Raw genomic sequence first — 19,899 nt, forward strand, 5'->3', positions numbered from 1 at the left:
AAGTATACTATACTATTACTTTGTTTTTGCAGCATCCTCTATAACAGGGGTGGCCAAACCATGACTCACAAGCCACATGTAGCTCTTTGACATAATGTGCAGCTTGCAGAAATATGTTAGCCGGAGTTCCTTTTCGCATCACAATTAATATTAAGAGGTAAATAAAACATTTTTCAAGCTTTACAATAATAATGGTGACCTCCCCATGCCTCAGAACACCCACTGAATGTGACTGGAGACTGTTGACATGAACTAAAAGTGACTTCTGGTCACCCACAAATGCTCAAATCTGCAGGTGTTGAGCCTGTGGATAAGGAAGAAATTAAATATCTAAGAAATTAAATGCTTCTTAAATATTGTGGCTCTCAAACATCTGTAGTTTATCATATGTGGCTTTTAAGTTAAGCAAGTTTAGCAATGTCTGCTCTGTAAGATCAATTTTGTCCCAACTAATTTAAGACAATGCGAGTTATAACCAATTCACTCTTTTTGAAGCCAATGTTTTCAGACTTTGCTCACTTAAAAAAACTTTACATTCTCTCAATACTGTGATGCCTTGAGAAGTGCTAACACCATTACATCAGATGTTCACAATTACCCCTCCCACATACACACAGCTTCTTGAAAAATCATTTTAGCTTAAATAAATCATTTATATACACACAATTTGTTTACAACAATGGCAATTGTACCAACACCCTTCCAGATGAACAACTCTAATTTAGAAGTGTATGCTTTCAAGCAGCAAAAAGTAGATTTAATACAGTGATAAATCTATTATTGCTTTGAAACTATAATCTGAGAAAGAAGTCATGAACAGAGCTTGTGATGTGTATGTTAGGTGAGGGTGACGGAAGAAGTGAGCACTGTGCTGCAAAGTCTATTAATGAAAAACAAAATGGGAACTTTAATCAAAAGTATCCTGAAATTTCATTTCCTAATACAGTACATGGTATAGCCCACAAATACTTCCACTAAAATAGTTGCTTAAATGAGATTGTGCTTAGTTGGACCCCAACATTCCCTTTTTCTGGAGAAGGGAACATTTAGATCTAACCCCGTTATAAATATCATTAATGATAGTTTACATTCTAGAAGCTAGTCAGTGGTTCATCACGATGTGATCAAAACACAAACTACAATATACTTTAAACCTTTTAAATCTCCTTTCTTGAAACTATGTGAACCTGAGAACATTTTGCTAATAAATTGACAAGATCAAGAGTATCTAGTCAGCAATTCTCTTACCCTTTCAAGGTTATAATGTCCTACAGACATTACCTAGGAATAAGTCCCATTAAACTCCATGGACCTTGCATCTGAGAAGATATGCACTGAATTGCACTATAAGGTGCATTAAGTAGATTTGATAATCCTTTGAGATGCATGAACTGCTATTCAGAGAACATGGAGGAACTTCAATCCAATTCCAGAGGTGAGGCTCCAATAGGTATACACTGAACAATGCATGAACAGGCATTGCTCTCTCGCGCTCTCTCCCTCAGCTATTGGGGAATGCTTCTTAAGTGTACCAAGACCGTACAGCAGGTGCAGTTAACAAAAGCAGTGTAAAAGAATGGCTACCACAGAGCCCTTCCAAGGCTATGGGTCAATTTGCATAGCATTAGGTATTAACACACTACAACTTGAAATATAATGGTATTTTTTCACCTGCATAATATATGCATTAACAGGTGAAAAACAATATAAAACAAATGAAATGTTTAACATCATTGTAACATTTTGTCTCAGACAAATGAAGTATACCATTGCAAATGAGTTGAGCATAATAGCCAAGCTAGTAGTTCATACAATAAAATCTCCAATCATGGAAAGCAAGTTACTTCAATAGTGTTCCTTTGAACTGTTCAGTACAGACTTTTGGGACTACCCAGTTCTCTTAAGTTTAAATAAAATAGGTCCTAAAGATACAGTGAGCTTAATTATTGAACTATCCACAGAAGGCTCGCCACATAGCATACTTACTGTCTCAGCTTATTGAGGGAATCGGTGCCAATTACTCCCACCAAGTTCATTGATCTGCTGATATCAACATCTTACATACTGACAAATGGTTCAAAGGTTCATTTTAACAGTGCTGTTTCACATGTGGAAAGCACCTTCTGTTCACAGAACCAGCAGTTGTCATCTTGTTAGTCTTAAGATTTATATAACTGCTTTTCAACAACAAAATCAAAAAGCAGTTTACATTCTTCACAAAGAAAGGATGAAAATGGTTTCTCTTCTCAAAAGGGCTCACATTCTGCATTAAAAAAAATAAAATTGAAAGGGGGGGAGGCAAGATGCCAGCCACTGGGAAGGTGTTCTGCTGGGATAAATAGGCAGGATGTCTGGTCTAGAGGGTAGAGCCTCTAGATAACATCAGAGATAACAGCCCAAAGATAACATCAGACGGGCGCCAGTTCAAGGACACCGGCAGCTCCCTGAATGGCTGAGAATGGCAAGACCTTGAAGCAGCTGACAAGCCGAGCTGAGTGATTCCACCTGTTCTTGGTGTGAGCAAGAAGCATCTTGGCTGCCCTCCATGGAGCTGCTTGTCAGCCTGTGTGGGAGAACTGGAGGCCAGAAGTGAGACCAAACCAGGAAGATCCATCTGGAATGTTGTTGGTTCTTGAAAGTGAAAACCTCTATGATTGTAAAAATCCCCTTGAGGGATTCAGAAATGCCTGCCTATATAAACCGCCTTGAATAAAGTCAGAGGAGTAATCCGATGACCAGAAAGGCGGTATATAAATACCTAGTTAATATTAATATTATAAACAGGGACAGTTTCTCCACTAAATATAAGACAGCAACACTTGAAAATGTGGGCTTTTGCCCAGTTGGCTCAATGCTAGAATAAGAAACAAACTAAATCCAAGAATGTTTCTTCCACTTCTACAAGAGTTTATGCATGCAGAAGCATGAGAATTGCTACAGAAATTACCTATTAGAGCACTGGGAGATACTCTTCCACCAATGCCTGCCTAAGCTTTTCCACAATACAGTTATTTTCCTTTTGCTCTTGGTTCCTTGGCCCCCAGCCCATTAAAATTTGCTCTGAAGCACAGATTTACTAAAAGAGCTCTCTGCTCAACAAATTATGTATTTTGAAAAAAAAATTTCATAGGCAATTAAAACTGCATTTTAAACAGCATTAAGATATAGCTTCAGAACGGATGGCTTAAAGAGGTACTTTATAGAAAATGTGGTAATCTGTTTTGGCATTGCTTTTCCCTAGAACAGAATTTCATTTTCCCAAATCTCTCGTCTCTGGAAACAAGGTATTATACTTTAAATTGGTGAGTAAAACAGCTTTTTAGAACACTTAGTACCTGTAAATTGCTGCCCCCTTCCACCCACATACCTCTCTCCATCACCACCGCCTTGGAAGGCAGCAGAACCAGGAATTTTACTTGTTGTTCTATCACTGCCTGTTTGTTGCATTTTAATTTTAATTGCTATTATGTTTGATTTTATTGTAAGCCACCACACATAGTTTTGAGCTGGGAAGGTGGGGTATAAATCCTTAAAATAAATAACACCACATTACTAGGACATCAGCCCACTGAGGAAGATCTATCCCCACAAAGATTGACAACATATTATTGGACATAAGCCTGGTTATTATTGGACATTATATGGACATAAGCCTGGTTTATTGCTTGTTCCAATTCTATATTATGTAAGCTACCCTGAATGTTGTTCTTAGAATGGAGAAACAGGATTTAAAAAAACAAACAGTAAAATGCTACTAAAATTACAGCCCAATCCTGAGCTGCCCGTAGCGCCCAGGCTCTGCGGCCCCATGGAGGGCTCCTGCTGAATCCTGCGCCTCCCACACTACTGTGGGAGGCTCCTCGGAAGAAGGGGACGTTTGTCCCCTTCCCCCCAGTAAGGGAAGCAGCCCCACAACGGGGCTACTCTCTTTAGTGCCGACCAAAAGGTCAGTGCTAAATAAAGGTGCTTGAGTAGGGCGTGCAGCCCTACCCAAGTGCCCTGGATCCTGCAGAACTCGGCTCTGCGGATGCACCTTGCTCCTTCCCCCTGACACACCTCCCACCTGGCACGCCTTCCCTATGCCCCTGGCCACGCTCCCGCCTCCTGTTCCACAGCCCGGTGATCTGAGAGATCGCTGAGCCGTGGAACCCAAGCGATCACTGCATGTCAGCCCAGCTCCAGCTGGCGCTGGGCTAGCTCTGGTGGGAGCCCAGCTGTAAGCCCCGCAAATGTGCCTTATGGCACATTTGCGACTATGGTCCACGGCACGGAGCCGTGCCGCGGACCATAGGATTGGGCTCTTAGTGCACTGAAAAATGCTATTAAAATATGGTAAAAATACATACATTAAAATACGCCATCCACCCCACATTTAGCATCCCATTTATTTCAACCGGGAAGCTACTAAAATGAATGAAATAACACATGCATCAGTGAATGGGACAGCTAGAAGATACCCTAGGATAGTATGTATACAATAATTTTGTCTATCGGATTCAGATAATCCAAGGTATCAACCAAACTTTCATGTTTGGTTTTGTCCATCATAGACAGAGTGCACTGATCAAGGAACAAAAATAGTTGAAATAATTGGTTTGGTCTGCCTCATAGACAGTCTGTCCCTCTTTCTGGCCCTTTCCCCATCCTCTGACCCTTGGCACTCTAGGCAATGATCCCCTGAGTCTGAAACTGCTGCTTTAAATGCCAGGTTAGTGAATAACAAGGACTGCCTTGTCCAGGACTTAATCCTGGGTGAGGGTGCTGACCTGGTATGTATTATGGAGACCTGGCTGGATGAGATGGGAGGCGTAGGCCTATCCCAGATTTGCCCCCAGGTTTCCGGGTACTGCAGTAGCCAAGACAACAGGGGCGGGGAGGTGGGGCTGCGATTGTCTATTGAGATACCATCCATCTTACCAGGTACCCTGTCCAGCAGACCACGGAGTTTGAGTGCCTTTCTTTCAGGTTGGAGGGGCGAGACAGAATAGGGATTCTGTTGGTGTACCGCCCGCCATGCTGCCCAACACAGTCTCCCTGCCTGAGATGATCTCAAAGGTGGTGCTGGAGCGCCCTCACCTATTAGTGCTGGGGGACTTCAACGCCCACGCCGAGGCCCCCAGAACAGTTGCAGCTCAGGACTTCATGGCTGCCATGGCAACCATGGGTCTGTCTCGGAGAATATCTGCTCTGATACATGATGTAGGGCACCTGTTGGACCTGGTGTTTACTGTTGGGCAGGTTGATGGCGATCTGGGTGTGGAGGAGATTAAGATCATTCCTTTGTCATGGACAGATGATTTCCTGGTGGGATTTAGGCTTATTGCAGTTTCTTGCCTCAACAGCAGCGGGGAGCTGTATTATATGGTCTGTCCCTGGAGGCTGATGGTTTTGGATGGATTCCTGAGGGCTCTGGGGGACTTTCCTGTTGCCAGAGCTGGCGACTCACCTGGCGCCCTGGTTGATCTCTGGAATGGGGAGATGACCAGGGCCCTGGATGAGATCGCTCCTGAACTATCTCTGTCCAACCACGGAGTAAGAGCAGCTCCTTGGTTCTCTGGGGAACTGTAAACGATGAAGCAGTGGGGCAGACATCTAGAGTGACGGTGGCAGAAGACTTGTGCCGAGTCTGACCGCATCTAAAGCTCATCTTAGAGCCTACTCTGTGGCGGCAGCAAAAAGATCTTACTTCACCACCACCACTATGTCTGTAGAAAATCGTCTGGTTGAGGTCTTCCGTGTGGTTCGTGGTCTACTCCATCTCCTTTCCTCCTGATTCCAAGGAGGTAGTCAAAGTCCTGGACTGCTGTCTGGGGGCTGTTGGGAGCTGGATGTGGACATACAAGCTGAAATTAAATCCTGATAAGACAGAGGTTCTCCTGGTCCAGAAGTCTAAGACTCAGGTATTGGACTATTGTCCTGCTCTGAATGGGGTTGTACTAGCTCTGAAGGAGCAGGTCCGCAGCTTGGGGGTGATCCTGGATCTGCAGCTGCTCCTGGATTCCCAGGTAGTGGCCGTAGCCAGGGCAACCTTTGCTCAGCTTTGGCTGATTCGCCAGCTGAGACCATACCTGGGTTGCTCACACATGGCCACGGTGACCCATGCCCTAGTGACATCCAGATTAGATTACTGCAATGCGCTCTATGTGGGGCTGCTTCTGAAGACGGTCCGGAAACTGCAGCTAGTGCAGAACACAGTGGCCCATGTGGTTATTGGGGCTCGTTGGTTCGACTCGGTCGGGCCACTGCTTCGGCGGCTACACTGGCTGCCAGTTCATTTCCAGGCTGAATTCAGAGTGCTAGTTTTGACTTTTAAAGCCCTATATGGCTCGGGTCCAGGGTATTTGAAGGATCGCCTCCTTCCATACAATTCAACAGTCCTCTCAGGTCATCAGAGGGGGCCTTTCCAACTGTGCCACCATTAGCGGAGGCAAGGGGGATGGCACCAAGAAAGAGGGCCTTCTCGGTGGTGGCTCACCAACTGTGGAACTCCCTCCCCCTGGAATTGAGACCAGCTCCCTCTTTAGAGTCCTTTCAGCAGGGGCTTAAGACCTTTTTATTTAGGAAGGCCTTTTATGCTGATACCAGGGGGCATGGTGCTTTTTGAATGTATTTTAATTTGGAATCCAGGTTTTTATTATGTTTTACTGTTTTTAATGTCTTTTATATATGTATATGTATGTTTTTAATATATTTTTAATTGTGAGCCGCCTTGAGTATCCTTCATTGGATAGAAAGGAGGGATATAATCTCTAAAATAAATAAAATAAATTTTGAAAAGAGCATATAGTTTGCATTTCTTTCACATCTAAAACAAATTCAAAACAGTTTGTGTCCTCACTTCCCTTTGTGTTGGAAAACACAATCACGTTGATGAATTGTGGCAAACTTGTCAACTAGTTACCTTCCAGATGGGGTCTTTAACTTCTTCAGTGGGCAGCGGTATCACCAAAAGATTCTGAAGAATAAATGCAGCCTACAAAGAGAAATCAAAGCATCAACAGTGCCACCTGGCTGCAGTTCATAATCAAAACCAGCTTCAAATGTACACTAAATCATTATCAGCACAAATCAATACAGTCATGCTAATGTTATCCTATTTTCAGGTCCTAAAAACCATCAGCAGTTTGACTACTTGGTAGACTATTATTAAAAAGAAAAAAAGAAAAGAAAGAAGTTGGAGTGTATAGCAAAGCTGAGGCAAAAAAACCCCAGCCACTTCATTTTAAGGAAAAAATGTTCTATTTCTCAGAACAGAAACATAGCAGCTAAAATATCCATTACATTGATAATAGACAGATGCCATAAATGGAACGTATTTTTAGTAGCAGGTTGTTTAAACTGCTGAGACTTCAGAACTCTTCAAATTGCAGCCTTGTGACATATAGGTTGTGCCTGCATATCCGCTGATTTGGCACACAGTTCTACCTCACTGTGGTCCCAAACTTTTGCATTTGCCCTGCGTGGTTCGAATGCAACCAGAGTGTCGATTTTCAGCCTTCCAGAGGCCTCTCAGAAGTTTGTGTTTGTGTGAGTTTTACATACGAATATTGTATACATACCTCTCTTCGGACCATGCTGCACTCAGACTGGTCCAAAAGGATGTTAATCACCGTTCCCCACAAGCCTCCTGAAATATTCTGGCAGCTTTCAGCTAAAGCAAAACAACCAGCTTCAAGTGAAGTCAGTGCAGATCCTATTGCCAGCGAAGTGAACTTTACCTGGTAAAAGTTATCAAATATAAATACTTATTAAAATTCTATAGACTACTTGTTGAACTTTACAGAACATTTTCCACCATTTAAGGTGCCTTGAAAAATAAATAATTTTAGTAATTATTACTAATATAACAATAATACTAAATTATATAATAAAAATTAGTATGGTCAATAATATGGTTTTAAATATTTTGCCTGTAGATATTTTCATGTAGATCTAACTTATGGAGACGTTCAGACATAAAATTCTTGAGGAAGAGTATCCGCTTTTAACAATGCAAAATAATTACCGACCCATACAATAATAAATAGCTCATGTAAAATTAGTACAAAGCCATTCAACTCAGGACATAAATGAACCAATAAGAATTAATGTTTCCATCTGTCTTCACACACACACACACACACACACACACACACACACACACACACACACACACACACAGAGTTAAGGTATAAAAATGTTCCCCAGTCCAATCAATTATCTTGTTTAGGGCAAGCCACACCGGTCCTTGCCTTGGGACATCAAGACAGAAGGAAAGAGCACCTTCCTATGTAGAAACTATTTTTTTGGAGTTGCTTCTGCCCAGTTGCATTTAAGGAACTTGTTCTAGCACAACACCCAATTATTGTTTTCTGTAATGATGTCAAGTGGAACCATACACCCCCTTACAGAGACAATTAAAAGAGCAGAACTACTCAAACAACCTCTCAGGTGCTTTACCAAATCAATACCCGTTTCATTTAAGATTTTTTGGGGGGAGAAGAGGGTAGAACTGATGGAAAAGCACTGCAGATACACATAACCACAAGGGTCTTTTTTCCTATTTCTCAGGGGCTAAGCAACTGAGCATTCCTGCATATGGCAGGCCTTTTCCATGTTTGGACAAATGAACAAAGTCCTAATAGAAAACAATGGCACTGACAGCCACTAGAAAGGGCAGGATTGTGCTACAACGAAATAAGATTCTTTTTTCCAGCAACAGGTAATGTAAAGCAGAAAAGGTGAAAGGGGCTTTGTTCTGTGGTTCATACTTCTCAGATTCATCCTTGCAATGGCCTGATACAGTAGGCCATTCTCCTGACTGCCACTTCAGCAGGCAAAATACTGCTGAATAGATTATTTTGATCCACAGCTACCTCTATGTTTCCTCTTCCTGAACAAAGAAAAACTTCGTTTGCAATTATAATGGCTATTTGCTGCTTGTCTCCTTTCTCTCCCATGCTCAGCTTCCCAAGAGGACAAATATTTTCAGGAACCAAACTGTGTAGCCTTTAGCCTCTGCTACCCATTGTTGTTCTACTTCAGTGGCACGCAATTTGTTCAGCACCAAGGGCCACATCAGAAAAACATTATGAGCCAGAAAGCTAGAGCAAATTTATACAATTTAACTGTCAGCAGTATGTAATTAACACGTTTGCACAACATTTTCATGAATAACCACACATGCCAAACTACAGCTGGTGAACATGCTGCACTTAATTCAACAGTGTATTTAGTAATTCATTTCCCATTGGCATTTTTAAAACTTGGCCTGGGCCAATACAGTTTAATGTCCAACTGGTTTTTGAGTGTCTTGATGTCACTTTCCTACTGAAGCTTTTCTTACTGCTGCTGAGAAACAAGTTCACCCACTTGACACTATCTGTATAGGATATCTGTATTATTATATCTGCTAGACAAGGTGCAGAATGTACTCAAGCAGAAGTTAAGGCATGGACCTCTCCTTTTAATTTTAGCTCAATTAACAGATGGAGCACCATCTACATTTATCTTTCCGCACACAGTGAAAGACCCTTCCAGAGGAATGGGGGTGTGTGTTTTATAAACAATTGAGGAAAGGAAGATATGACCATGGTGGCATTCTCCCACAGGAGTAACACAGTGTCAAAGAAACATCCCCCATTTATACTGAAGGCGACAAGGTAGAGGAGAATGTGATTGTCTTTTCTATTAAGTCCCAGTTAAGAGAAAAAGGGAAGGGAGATCACACATCATAAGCATGGGATATCCAAGTAGCCCTATAGGTTCCTTCACTCTTGGATGTGCAGCCCGTCTTCTCGGGCAATTGCCTGCATATAAGGAATCCTGGCAGCCTACTCTTGGGAAAGGCCCATGGGGTTACTGGAAGACTCGCCCAATCAACAGTCCTCCTGTTGGCAACCTTCAGTCTCGAAAGACTATGGTATCACGCTCTGGATGGTTGTTCTGGAACACCGTCTAGTGTGGCTGAAAAGGCCAATCCGGGAGTGACAATCCCTTCCACACCGGGAGCAAGTGCAGTCTGTCCCTGGTCTGTCTCCCTGGCTATGGGCCTTCCTTCTTTGCCTCTTTGCCTCAGACTGTTGGCCAAGTGTCTCTTCAAACTGGGAAAGGCCATGCTGCACAGTCTGCCTCCAAGCGGGCCGCTCAGAGGCCAGGGTTTCCCACTTGTTGAGGTCCACTCCTAAGGCCTTCAGATCCCTCTTGCAGATGTCCTTGTATCGCAGCTGTGGTCTACCTATAGGGCGCTTTCCTTGCACGAGTTCTCCATAGAGGAGATCCTTTGGGATCCGGCCATCATCCATTCTCACAACATGACCGAGCCAACGCAGGCGTCTCTGTTTCAGCAGTGAATACATGCTAGGGATTCCAGCACGTTCCAGGACTGTGTTGTTTGGAACTTTGTCCTGCCAGGTGATGCCGACAGTGATGCCAATCAACAGTGAAGGAGGCGATTTGATACTGCAAAGCAGGATCCTCACACGGGGATGGGGGATGGTAAAGTGGTCAGCTTCATGCATGCACCCTGTATAGGAGGGAAATTATAGCATCTAGCCCATGGCTCTGGCCAGTGCCATACCTGCTGAAAGGGGAGGTCAACGTTCAGGGCCCCCAACCCACCCTCCAGTCCATATTAGGTCTCATCTCTTCTCGACCCTCCCACATCGCATTATCTACCTACCCTCTCTTGATCTGTCTTCTGGCTTATCTTTTGCTTCTGCCTCTGTTCCTCTCTGGGCTCTCTCCCTGCCTCCTTCTTCACTCTTGCTTCTGTATCCACCTTTGTCTCCATATCAAACTTTCTTGCTTTTCCTTCTGTCTTTCTCCACAGCATCCTGCTCTAGTCTGAACTCTTTGAAGGGCTGGTACCACTTGGCCAACCCTCCTCTCTCCCACCCACTCCCCCTTGCCAGTGACTGCCAGTGACTGGCAGCAGCTAGGGTTTCCTACATGACTGCACCTCTGCTTGGGTTCCATTGGCTGGAACTAAGCAATGACATCATTTGGGCAGCAGCTCTGTACTCTTCATCTGGCTCTCAATTGGCCTCTCATTTTGTACAGGTGTTCAGACAAGTGGTCCCAGAATTATTTGTGGTCACTACTAGTTAACTGCATTTTTAGGTATGCTTTTGTATTTTGTCTAGCTGGGCCAATGTGAGATATAGCTCATGCCCGATCAAGCAGACACTCTTATTCAGACCCTCAAAGCTAATTAAAAGTGACCTCTCCTCAGCTTAAACCAAAGCAAGAGGAATATGGTGTTAGGAGTAAAGAAAAATGTAAAGAAAACCAGTGAGGAAATTTTTTGTGGTGTTAGGTGGTGTCCATATTCCCTGTTTTGACATGTGCTAAATGTAATTGTCTATATTGTACCTGGTTTCCCAAAATGGACAAGGCCAATAAATAAGTCAGCTTTGCATAAACAGGTTATTACCAATTCTAATTTATACTTAAGTATGCACTAAATATCATGAATGTACAGACACTGAACTTCTTGACTAACAAATATTTATTTCATATTACTATCACAAGGGTTGGATAGTAAACACAGCAAGGCTGGACAAGACTGTTTTCTACAACAACAGATTTGCAGTATTGCAAGTATAAATAAATATTCTATAGGTAGAATTTTACTGACCTCTGGATCTCTGTCTACCCATAAAGGAATTAGCCACGCCAAACCTTGCCGAGATTGAATTTGTTCTTCGCTGTTATCATATGGTAAGAACCAGAGAGATATCCAATCCTAAACAAATATTTAAAAAAACAACAGAATCCTCAACCAAATATCAGCCTTCAAACAAAGCAAACTATTTTACATTTTTCTTCCAGCATTTAGAATTGTGAATGTTCTGCACCTGTAAAATACAGCTTCTAGGATACCACCCCTGTTACAGCATAAATAAGACATAAGACAGCAGTCTCTGCCCCACTGGGTTGCAGACTTAAATAGGCCACAAGGGTCATCAGGACACACCGTAATCTTGTAGTGACAGAAGGTTAATAAAACACATTCCTCAGGAACTTCCCATCTTTTACAATGCAGAATTTTCATTTGAACTCTGCCTACTAATTCAACAAATTTTAAATCTGCCCGGGCTGCATAAATTCATCAATGCTCAACTGGCCAGCTCCAGATGACAGTGAATGTTGATCAGATGAGGCTGGATACAAGATTAACTGCAAGGTTTCATGCAGCCCATGCTAAGGAAAAAAAATAAAAATAAAAATGCTTCACTGTCAGAAAGGCCTGAAAAGCACAGCTGCTCCAGCCCTGTTCCCTATAGTTGGGGCTGGTATAGTTTAACTTGAGTAAGAATCTCAACCACAGCCATGAATATAACCCTTTCAGGGAAGAATTCTGGAGCTGAACGGTGGAGTTTTAACAGGGGGTGAGGTTCTGATAACCTTTTTGATGAGTGGAGTACCACTAACCCCATTAGCCTCATCTTTTGTTGTCAATAACGCCTCTCTTCCCCTGTAGCATAGTACCACGTTGGGGGGGGGGGGAGAGAGAGATCACCAAGAGAGGAATATGTTCTCAGAGAATTCACTCCAGGCTCCAATTAAGATGCAGAGTCTATCTCCTGAAGGATTCATAGGTCAGACTGTCAAACAGATCCAGAACTACAAGTCACTTCCAAGTCGCATGCTCTTTCCTGCTTCCAACATAGTGTAGTATTATGTACAGGAAATGTAGCCAAAAAATCCTGCTATGCCACACACACTGCATTCAAGAAAAATAAAAATGGAAGTTACCAGGTGACTGGATCTGAAAAGAGAATTCCTTTTTAACCTTTTAAGTATAAAAGCAACATCTGTCCTGAAGAAATGTTTAAACACCATTATTCTTCACACTAGCTCTTCATATAACCTCAAGAACCTCATAACTTTGTTCTCTTACATGAGCATCGATTAAAGAAAACATTGACAGGAACATCAATTTTAAATGCGATGTAATGTTCAGATTTAGGATTACACATCACGGAACACAGCATGTAGAAAAACAGCTGCCAAAAGCGTAATCAAATATCAAAATGTGGAGTGGCTGTGGGGCAATAATTTGATCAGTAACTGATATACTGTCAAGAAGTGAATTGTTTCTAACTTAAGCCATTCTAGTAACAAGGGCAGTGTTGAGTTCTCTTACCTCACTTGAGGCCTGAATCATCATTTCATGGGACAAATGAAGCAAACAGAGTACGGTGCTCTTTGTGACACCTTTCCCCATGAAAGACATGGCATTTCCTCCCCACTCAACATAAAAGGATGAGATGACCTGGAATGTTTTTGGAAAAAAAACAACAAAAACATGAACGTAAGAAGAGCCCTGCTGGATCAGGCCACAGGCCCATCTAGTTCAGCTTCCTGTATCTCACAGTGGCCCACCAAATGCCTCAGGGAGCACACAAGACAACAGACACAACCTATATCCAAACAACTAGAAGCATGACGTAACAGCTTCACCCAAATCATCCTTCCATACAATATTGAAACTGAATTGCAGATGTGAATTATTGATTACCACAGAGATTACAAGCTCTCAGCACCACACTATTCTTCCATATGTGGTTTACACAAGGCAGCCTGCAAAATTTCTCAACACTAATCAAGGCTGCTTAATGAGGCAAAAAAAAAAAATGCACCTCAAAAAACAACTAAACAATAAAAGCAGAACCTAACAGACTTAAAATCAACAAGCTAATCCATGAACACACCAGCCAACAGTATAAATCACCGCCAATTTATATTTATTTTTAAACATTTAAAAATTAAAGTTGCACTTTGCTTAGCATCAGAATGATAGTAATGATGGTGGCAGGAAAAGCTGCCTTGGGAATCCTATAATATGAGGACCAACACTGAGAAAACCTCCTTTTCAGTGTACTTCATTATAGGAAACCTGCAACACTCAAGCTTCTAAGGGAAGCTATTGAAGAGATGTGTGGAATCATCCCAGCACACAACATCGGTACAGTAGATGCCTGAAGTTTCGTTAGCCAACAATGTTAGCAGAGTACAGATGCCAATGGGAAACATTTTGAGTGCTTAGACTAACTAATTGACTAACAGGCAGCCCAATTCTATATTCAGAGCCACCACCGGGTGCACCGGCATCAAAATGGATACTGGTAACACCTGGGCCGCCAGACTTTCATGCAACTTTCATTCCCTTCTCCCAAGGAAAGCACCACACCCTGCAATGGGACCCAACAAGGACAGGATCCATCGGTCCCACCCCTCTCCCACCCTGGTTCCTCCCCTGCCATGCCCTCCCCAGCCTCAGAATGCCTCCCCCTGCTGCTAAAGCACTGGCTGCCACCCAGAGCTCTTCCTGGGCTCTGAGTGGCATCCGTGCAGCGCTGGACCGAGCGCCAAGTGGCGCTGGGTGGGCACTCCCTTCTCTCTAGGTGTCGCAAACGTGTCTTATAGCATGTTTGCAACACCCAACACCAGTACTAGAGCTCAGAGCCCATAAGACTGAGCCCCAGGTTAAGCAGCTGCTTCTTTGTACACCATATTCAGTATATATGTGAATTTATAGCATAATAAATTTAACACTATAAAATGTATGTACATTTTTTGAGACGCCATGCATTTCGTGACAGAAGACTTTACAAGTTGCTGTATGCCTAGATTTCTCATTAGAAGTTACGCAGAAGATTCAGAATGCCTTTTGGCCAAATATGTTCGCAAAAACTTTGATGATCATTTTGGGGGTAAAGCAGAAGAAGAAATAGGTTTTATTTCATCACAATTTCAACCACGTAAGCTACATTTTCAACAATTTTTACGCCTGAAGAATTTTTATTTGTAGAGACACTTTTATACAGATATACTTTCCAGAAGCCAATTTTTCCTGTCATTTCTGGGTGATGAATCACAAGAAAGATAATTTCTTGAAACACGAACAGAAAAAGCTGTAATCATCTAGTCAGTGATAATTTCAGATAGGACACAGTGTAAGTGCTAACATTTTTTCTCCGAAGAAATACACCTGCAGGAATGATATTCCTCCTGAAGAGTCTCACTGCTGTACTTTGCTGGCTTCTCAAAAGAAAAAAAAAGATCTATCAAGCTTTTTCCTACATTTGTCCACACATTAGGCAGTATAACCCAAACAAAGCAGACAGGAGGCCAAAAACAGATGCACATGTAAGTTCTAGGTTACTTTTCTCATTTTTTTTTAACACTGGCCTCTGTAGTCTGCCAGTGAGGAGAACAAGTTATACAAGGAGAAGCTATTTTCCCTTCTGGCTATATTCCAGCTCAAAACTGTCTTCTGCAAGCTGCTTTTCTTCCTGTGAGGGAGAAGAGACATGGGAACCCATACCTTTCCCCCCACAAAGAAGAAAGTACCCTCTTGGCAGAAGGGAAGGAGTCAAGCAGCCTTTCTTCTGACATGCTGCTTCTGCAGCCAATTGCAGCCTCCAAGATTACTTTTCAGAAAACAAATCTGAAGAAGTACACGTAAAACCATGTCACACAGACCCATCAATGTACATGACTCTTAAAAAAAAAAGTAAAGAGTCTGGTCCCTATTCCCAAGGGGCTTACAGTCTGGATACCAGCACAAGGAAGGGAAGCAATTTCATGCCTAGGTTGGCCCTTAGTACGATTCATCTTGAAAAACACTACTTGTGTCACCTTGCGTCTTTTCTTTTTTTAATGTACAATATCCATCACTTGGGAATCAATTGGAGGTTGAAGCAAACCTCAATCAAATGGCTCCAACTGTTTAATACCACTTCAGAATTTAAAATAGGATGGAACTAAAACATTTGTCTGTTTTTTATGGTGTAAATATTGCCATCACCCTTAATACTTTAACATAAAATGTGAGTGTTCTTGATACAATCTGTCATAATGGCAGAGAGTTTTAAGGGTAAATAAGGTCCTACATCACTTCCTTTGACATACAGAAGAGAATATTCTTTGGGAACTTTTGGTTTTAAAATGTCTCTTCTGAAAAAAATACTGTCACTTTCTCCTGACAACAGAATTATTTTAGAGAGGTTTGACTGTTCAAGTGATCCATTTGTCTGAAACCAACAACCGGATTTCTATGCCTCTTCTATGCCACATTTTAAAACTAAAAGTTCCTGGACGCAGCATAGATATTCTGGCTGAATACTTGAAAGGCCTGCAAGCAGCTGATTATAGTAATTTAAAATAGGATGGAACTAAAACATTTGTCTGTTTGGTAACCAAATTGGGTGACCCTTCAGTTTGATGTTAAAGTATTACAGATGATGGCAATATTTACACTGTAAAAACAGTCACTACATAATAATAAAACTCAAAGTGGAGTGGTACCCAAAAGACTCTTGTTACAATCCAAAAAGACCACGTAGTTGGAAATACCCACTGCTGGAAGTTTTTTCTACTGCAAATATCCATCTAGCTTTAAAAGTATTTTAGGATGATCTGAACTGCTGCAGCAAACATCAGAGGAAATTAAATCTGCAAAGTGCAGTTCCTGCCCATAGCTTCATCTGTCTCCTTTGGATTACAATGCAAGAGCTTTACTGAATTCTGAGCTCTCCAGATAAAAGATAACATTGTCTCTGAAAAGTCAAGGCTCTGTAAAGTGGTCAGCTTCCAGGGTACCCAATGCACTTCATCTTTTTGCTAGTAATCTGTGCCTCCTCATCTCTGTCCTCCAAGTTCCAAAACTTTGTTTGCCTACAGCCCATCCTATATCTAGACCTTATTTTCACATGGGATGGGGTGAAACTATTTAAAGATATTTGTGCCACTTCTCCATTGCTTGAAGTGGTTCACAACATAAAATATAATCAAAATGTAATAAAATACAGCATTTAAAAAAACAAAACACTAAAAGTAATTAAAACGATACAGATGCAATTAAAAAACAGCAACAACATAAAAGCATAAAAAATAGCAAATGCCAGTGGCTTTTAATTTAAAAAAGGAGTCCCTAACAGTTCCTTCCTTCCTCAAATGCTAAGAGGAATACATGTGTTTTTATACCTTCCACTGGAAACCATGCAAAGTGGGGGGGGGGGGAACACACAGACTTTCCGGCAGTTGGTTCAAGACATGGTGCCACACTGAAAGGGCCCTGCATCTTGCTGCCATCCCCTTAGCTTCCAATGGTAGCCTGACCAGGGCCTTGTCTGAAGCTCATAGGGGACATGCAGGATTATACACAAGAAGGCAGTCCTTCCTGGACCTATCTTGGAAGGAATTCTGAACCTATGCCGTTTAGATCTTTAAAGGTCATCACCAAAACCTTGAATTGAGCTTGGAATGGAATGGACAGACAGTGTAGCCATCAGAGCAAGGGTATGGAAGAATCAACCTGCTGAGCTCAGTGACCATCCACCAAATTCTGCACTAACTTCTGAACGGTCTTCAAGGGTAGCCCCATACAGGGTGCATTACAATGATCTAAGCAAGAAGTCACCAGGGTGTGGATCACCGTAGCCAGATCCAACTATGGTTTCAGCTGATGCACCAACCACAGCTGGGAGAAAGTGCCCCAGCCACAGATGCCACCTGGTCCTATTGGGACAACTATGGATCCAGGAGGACTCCCAGGTTGTGAAACTGCTCTTTCAGAGGAAATGTTACCCAATCTAGAGCAAGTTGTAGATCTAATACCAGCACTGTGGGTAGTGTTTGACTTTTCACTACAACCAATGCTCCTAAGTCACTTACCTCAAGGAGCCCTGCTAAATATTTCTTACAAATTGTGAATGGTTCCATTTTAACAGAGAATGAACTCCAGCCTGGGAGTGCAGTGACATGAACCATTCCTCTTAACGTTCTTTCCAAAGAGGGCAATCCATAGAAGTGAGGGGCGTCCGTTACACGTAAATACTGCAGAAGTTTCAAGGCTAGCTCTGTTCGGAAATAGCCAGTGAGTTCTAGATCTTTCCTGTGGCAAAGACAAAAAATTGATGGTTCAAGAATTATTTTAAAAGAAATTGCTTCATTCACAGGATAGTTACCACTTATTTTCACCTATAGTTCACGGGAGTTAGACTGGGAGTTATGGCACAGTGGCAACTACAACACCATTGTAGACATCACAGAAATGGAAGAATGTAATAAAAGAACATTCAACAGGAATCCATCCCGATCTTCTCCACAAATGTCCAAATATCCAAGACCGTGTGAAATTAATATATTAAGATACTGATTTGCAGACAATAAGGTAACCAGTTCAATGTTTTTAAATGGGCGACAAGAGAGGGTGGGATGCATGTTAACTTTTCATTGCAAGTACCTTGTTATCTATGTGCTCCCTGAGGCATCTGGCAGGCTGTTGTGAGATACAGAAGCTGGACTAAATGAGTTCTAGCCCTGATTGAGAAAAGTTTGTCACAAACAGAGAGTTCTAGATTTTGCATTTCCCAGAGTGGTGGGCATGGATTCCATTATTTAATCTTCCATGAAGCCAGGAAAATGTTCTTCAACAATCCTTAAAGTATGCATTTCACCACAACCATATTGGTTGGTTGAAATAATGAGTTTAGGGATTCCTCAGTGCGATTAGCTATTTCAGTATATTCTAGGGCACAGACAATTTGAGTTGCCCTACAAGAAGGCCCCACCATCTGAACTGAATGTGCACTCTGGAATGCTCTGGAAATTTCTGCCATATACACGTATTTTGGGAGGTGTACAGGGGTTCTGTGGTAGATAAGTCAAGGTGGAAAGAGATTCCTCAAGGTTAAAATGCTGAAAGGCATCAATTCAGATTAACAGTGCAATTCTATGCGTGATACTCAGAAGTAAGACTGCTCTTACTTTTCAAATCAGTGCAACTCACTTCCAGGTAAGTGTGTTTAGGACTGTAGCCAAAGATACTTGAAATGACTAAGGGTGCAATCCTAACCCCTTATGTCAGTCCTTTCCAGCACTGACTTAAGGGCAATGCAGCTCTGAGGTAAGGAACAAACATTCCATTACTTTGAGGAGGCCTCCGTGAGTGACACCCAACTGCAGGATGCAGCACACGTCCCATTGGCACTGCTATGCTAGTGCTAGAAAATACTGTTATATGGGGTGAGGATTGCGCTCTAAATGAGATTGTGTGTTCTGCACAGAGATTCCTTATCAACAGAAACCTCATTTTCTGCTTTCTGCCCATGCGTTACAAACTTTTCTACACAACAAAGGCTTGTAATTTTGACAGCAAAATAAAAACTTACGGTTCCCAAATTCTGGACAAGCAAGTCAAACCTCTGTTGAAAACTGCCTACCATGCAGCATGATAAATGCTTTACTTTTTCTAGTCTGCCCAAATATTTACCAATAGTATTTTAAAACTCAAATTGTTGCATTACTACAAGTTGATTTTTAAAAAGACAACACTTTGATGCTGTACCTGTCAGTAACTGACATGAAGCTGAGCAGAAGGGTATTAAAGAAAGCAATCAATTCTTTTTGCAGTTGTTGTCTGACAGCAGTCTTTAAGTCATCCATTTCATCATGTAACTGAGATTCTGGTTGAACCACAAGATCTAGTAGAGACTTTGGACTCTGCATGGAAGATCAGTGAAATATCATCAGAACAGAACCGTTTATACTTTATTACTGTGAGGCTGGAGATTTCAACATATTGCCACTTCCACATATTAGAATCTCTACAAACTGTAAAAGGTTCATTGATGATCAATAGCTAGATGTGCAACTTTTCAGTGATAATGAAATAAAAACGCATAACACTGCTTTCTGCACTTCTCATTTTTTTTAAAAACAAAAAACCCAAAATTTGTGAAAAAACACCATTTTCTAACACCTAATAGACTGTGTAATGACTGTGGCTGCATCTGCTGATGCTACACCACCTACATAGTGAAAGTTATTAAATTTTTAAAGCTACTATAATTTATAAAAATGTGCACTTAGAATAAACACACAACACTGCTTTCTGCACTTTTTCCT

General features: G+C 41.9%; 1 protein-coding gene across 1 annotated transcript in view; it reads right to left on the reverse strand.

Annotated features, from left to right (window-relative positions):
- The window catches only part of RTTN (rotatin), a 108,542-nt gene that overhangs the window by 40,821 nt on the left and 47,822 nt on the right, over positions 1-19,899 (reverse strand). The window contains exons 25-30 of the mRNA XM_066623576.1: positions 19,340-19,494; positions 17,665-17,884; positions 13,130-13,258; positions 11,618-11,725; positions 7,560-7,718; positions 6,902-6,973 (exon numbers count right to left, since the gene is read on the reverse strand). Of these exons, the coding sequence (XP_066479673.1) occupies positions 6,902-6,973; positions 7,560-7,718; positions 11,618-11,725; positions 13,130-13,258; positions 17,665-17,884; positions 19,340-19,494 (843 nt within the window). The remainder of the gene's footprint in view (positions 1-6,901; positions 6,974-7,559; positions 7,719-11,617; positions 11,726-13,129; positions 13,259-17,664; positions 17,885-19,339; positions 19,495-19,899) is intronic.

This window comes from Tiliqua scincoides, chromosome 4 (assembly GCF_035046505.1).
Source record: "Tiliqua scincoides isolate rTilSci1 chromosome 4, rTilSci1.hap2, whole genome shotgun sequence".
Taxonomy (NCBI): Eukaryota; Metazoa; Chordata; class Lepidosauria; order Squamata; family Scincidae; genus Tiliqua; species Tiliqua scincoides.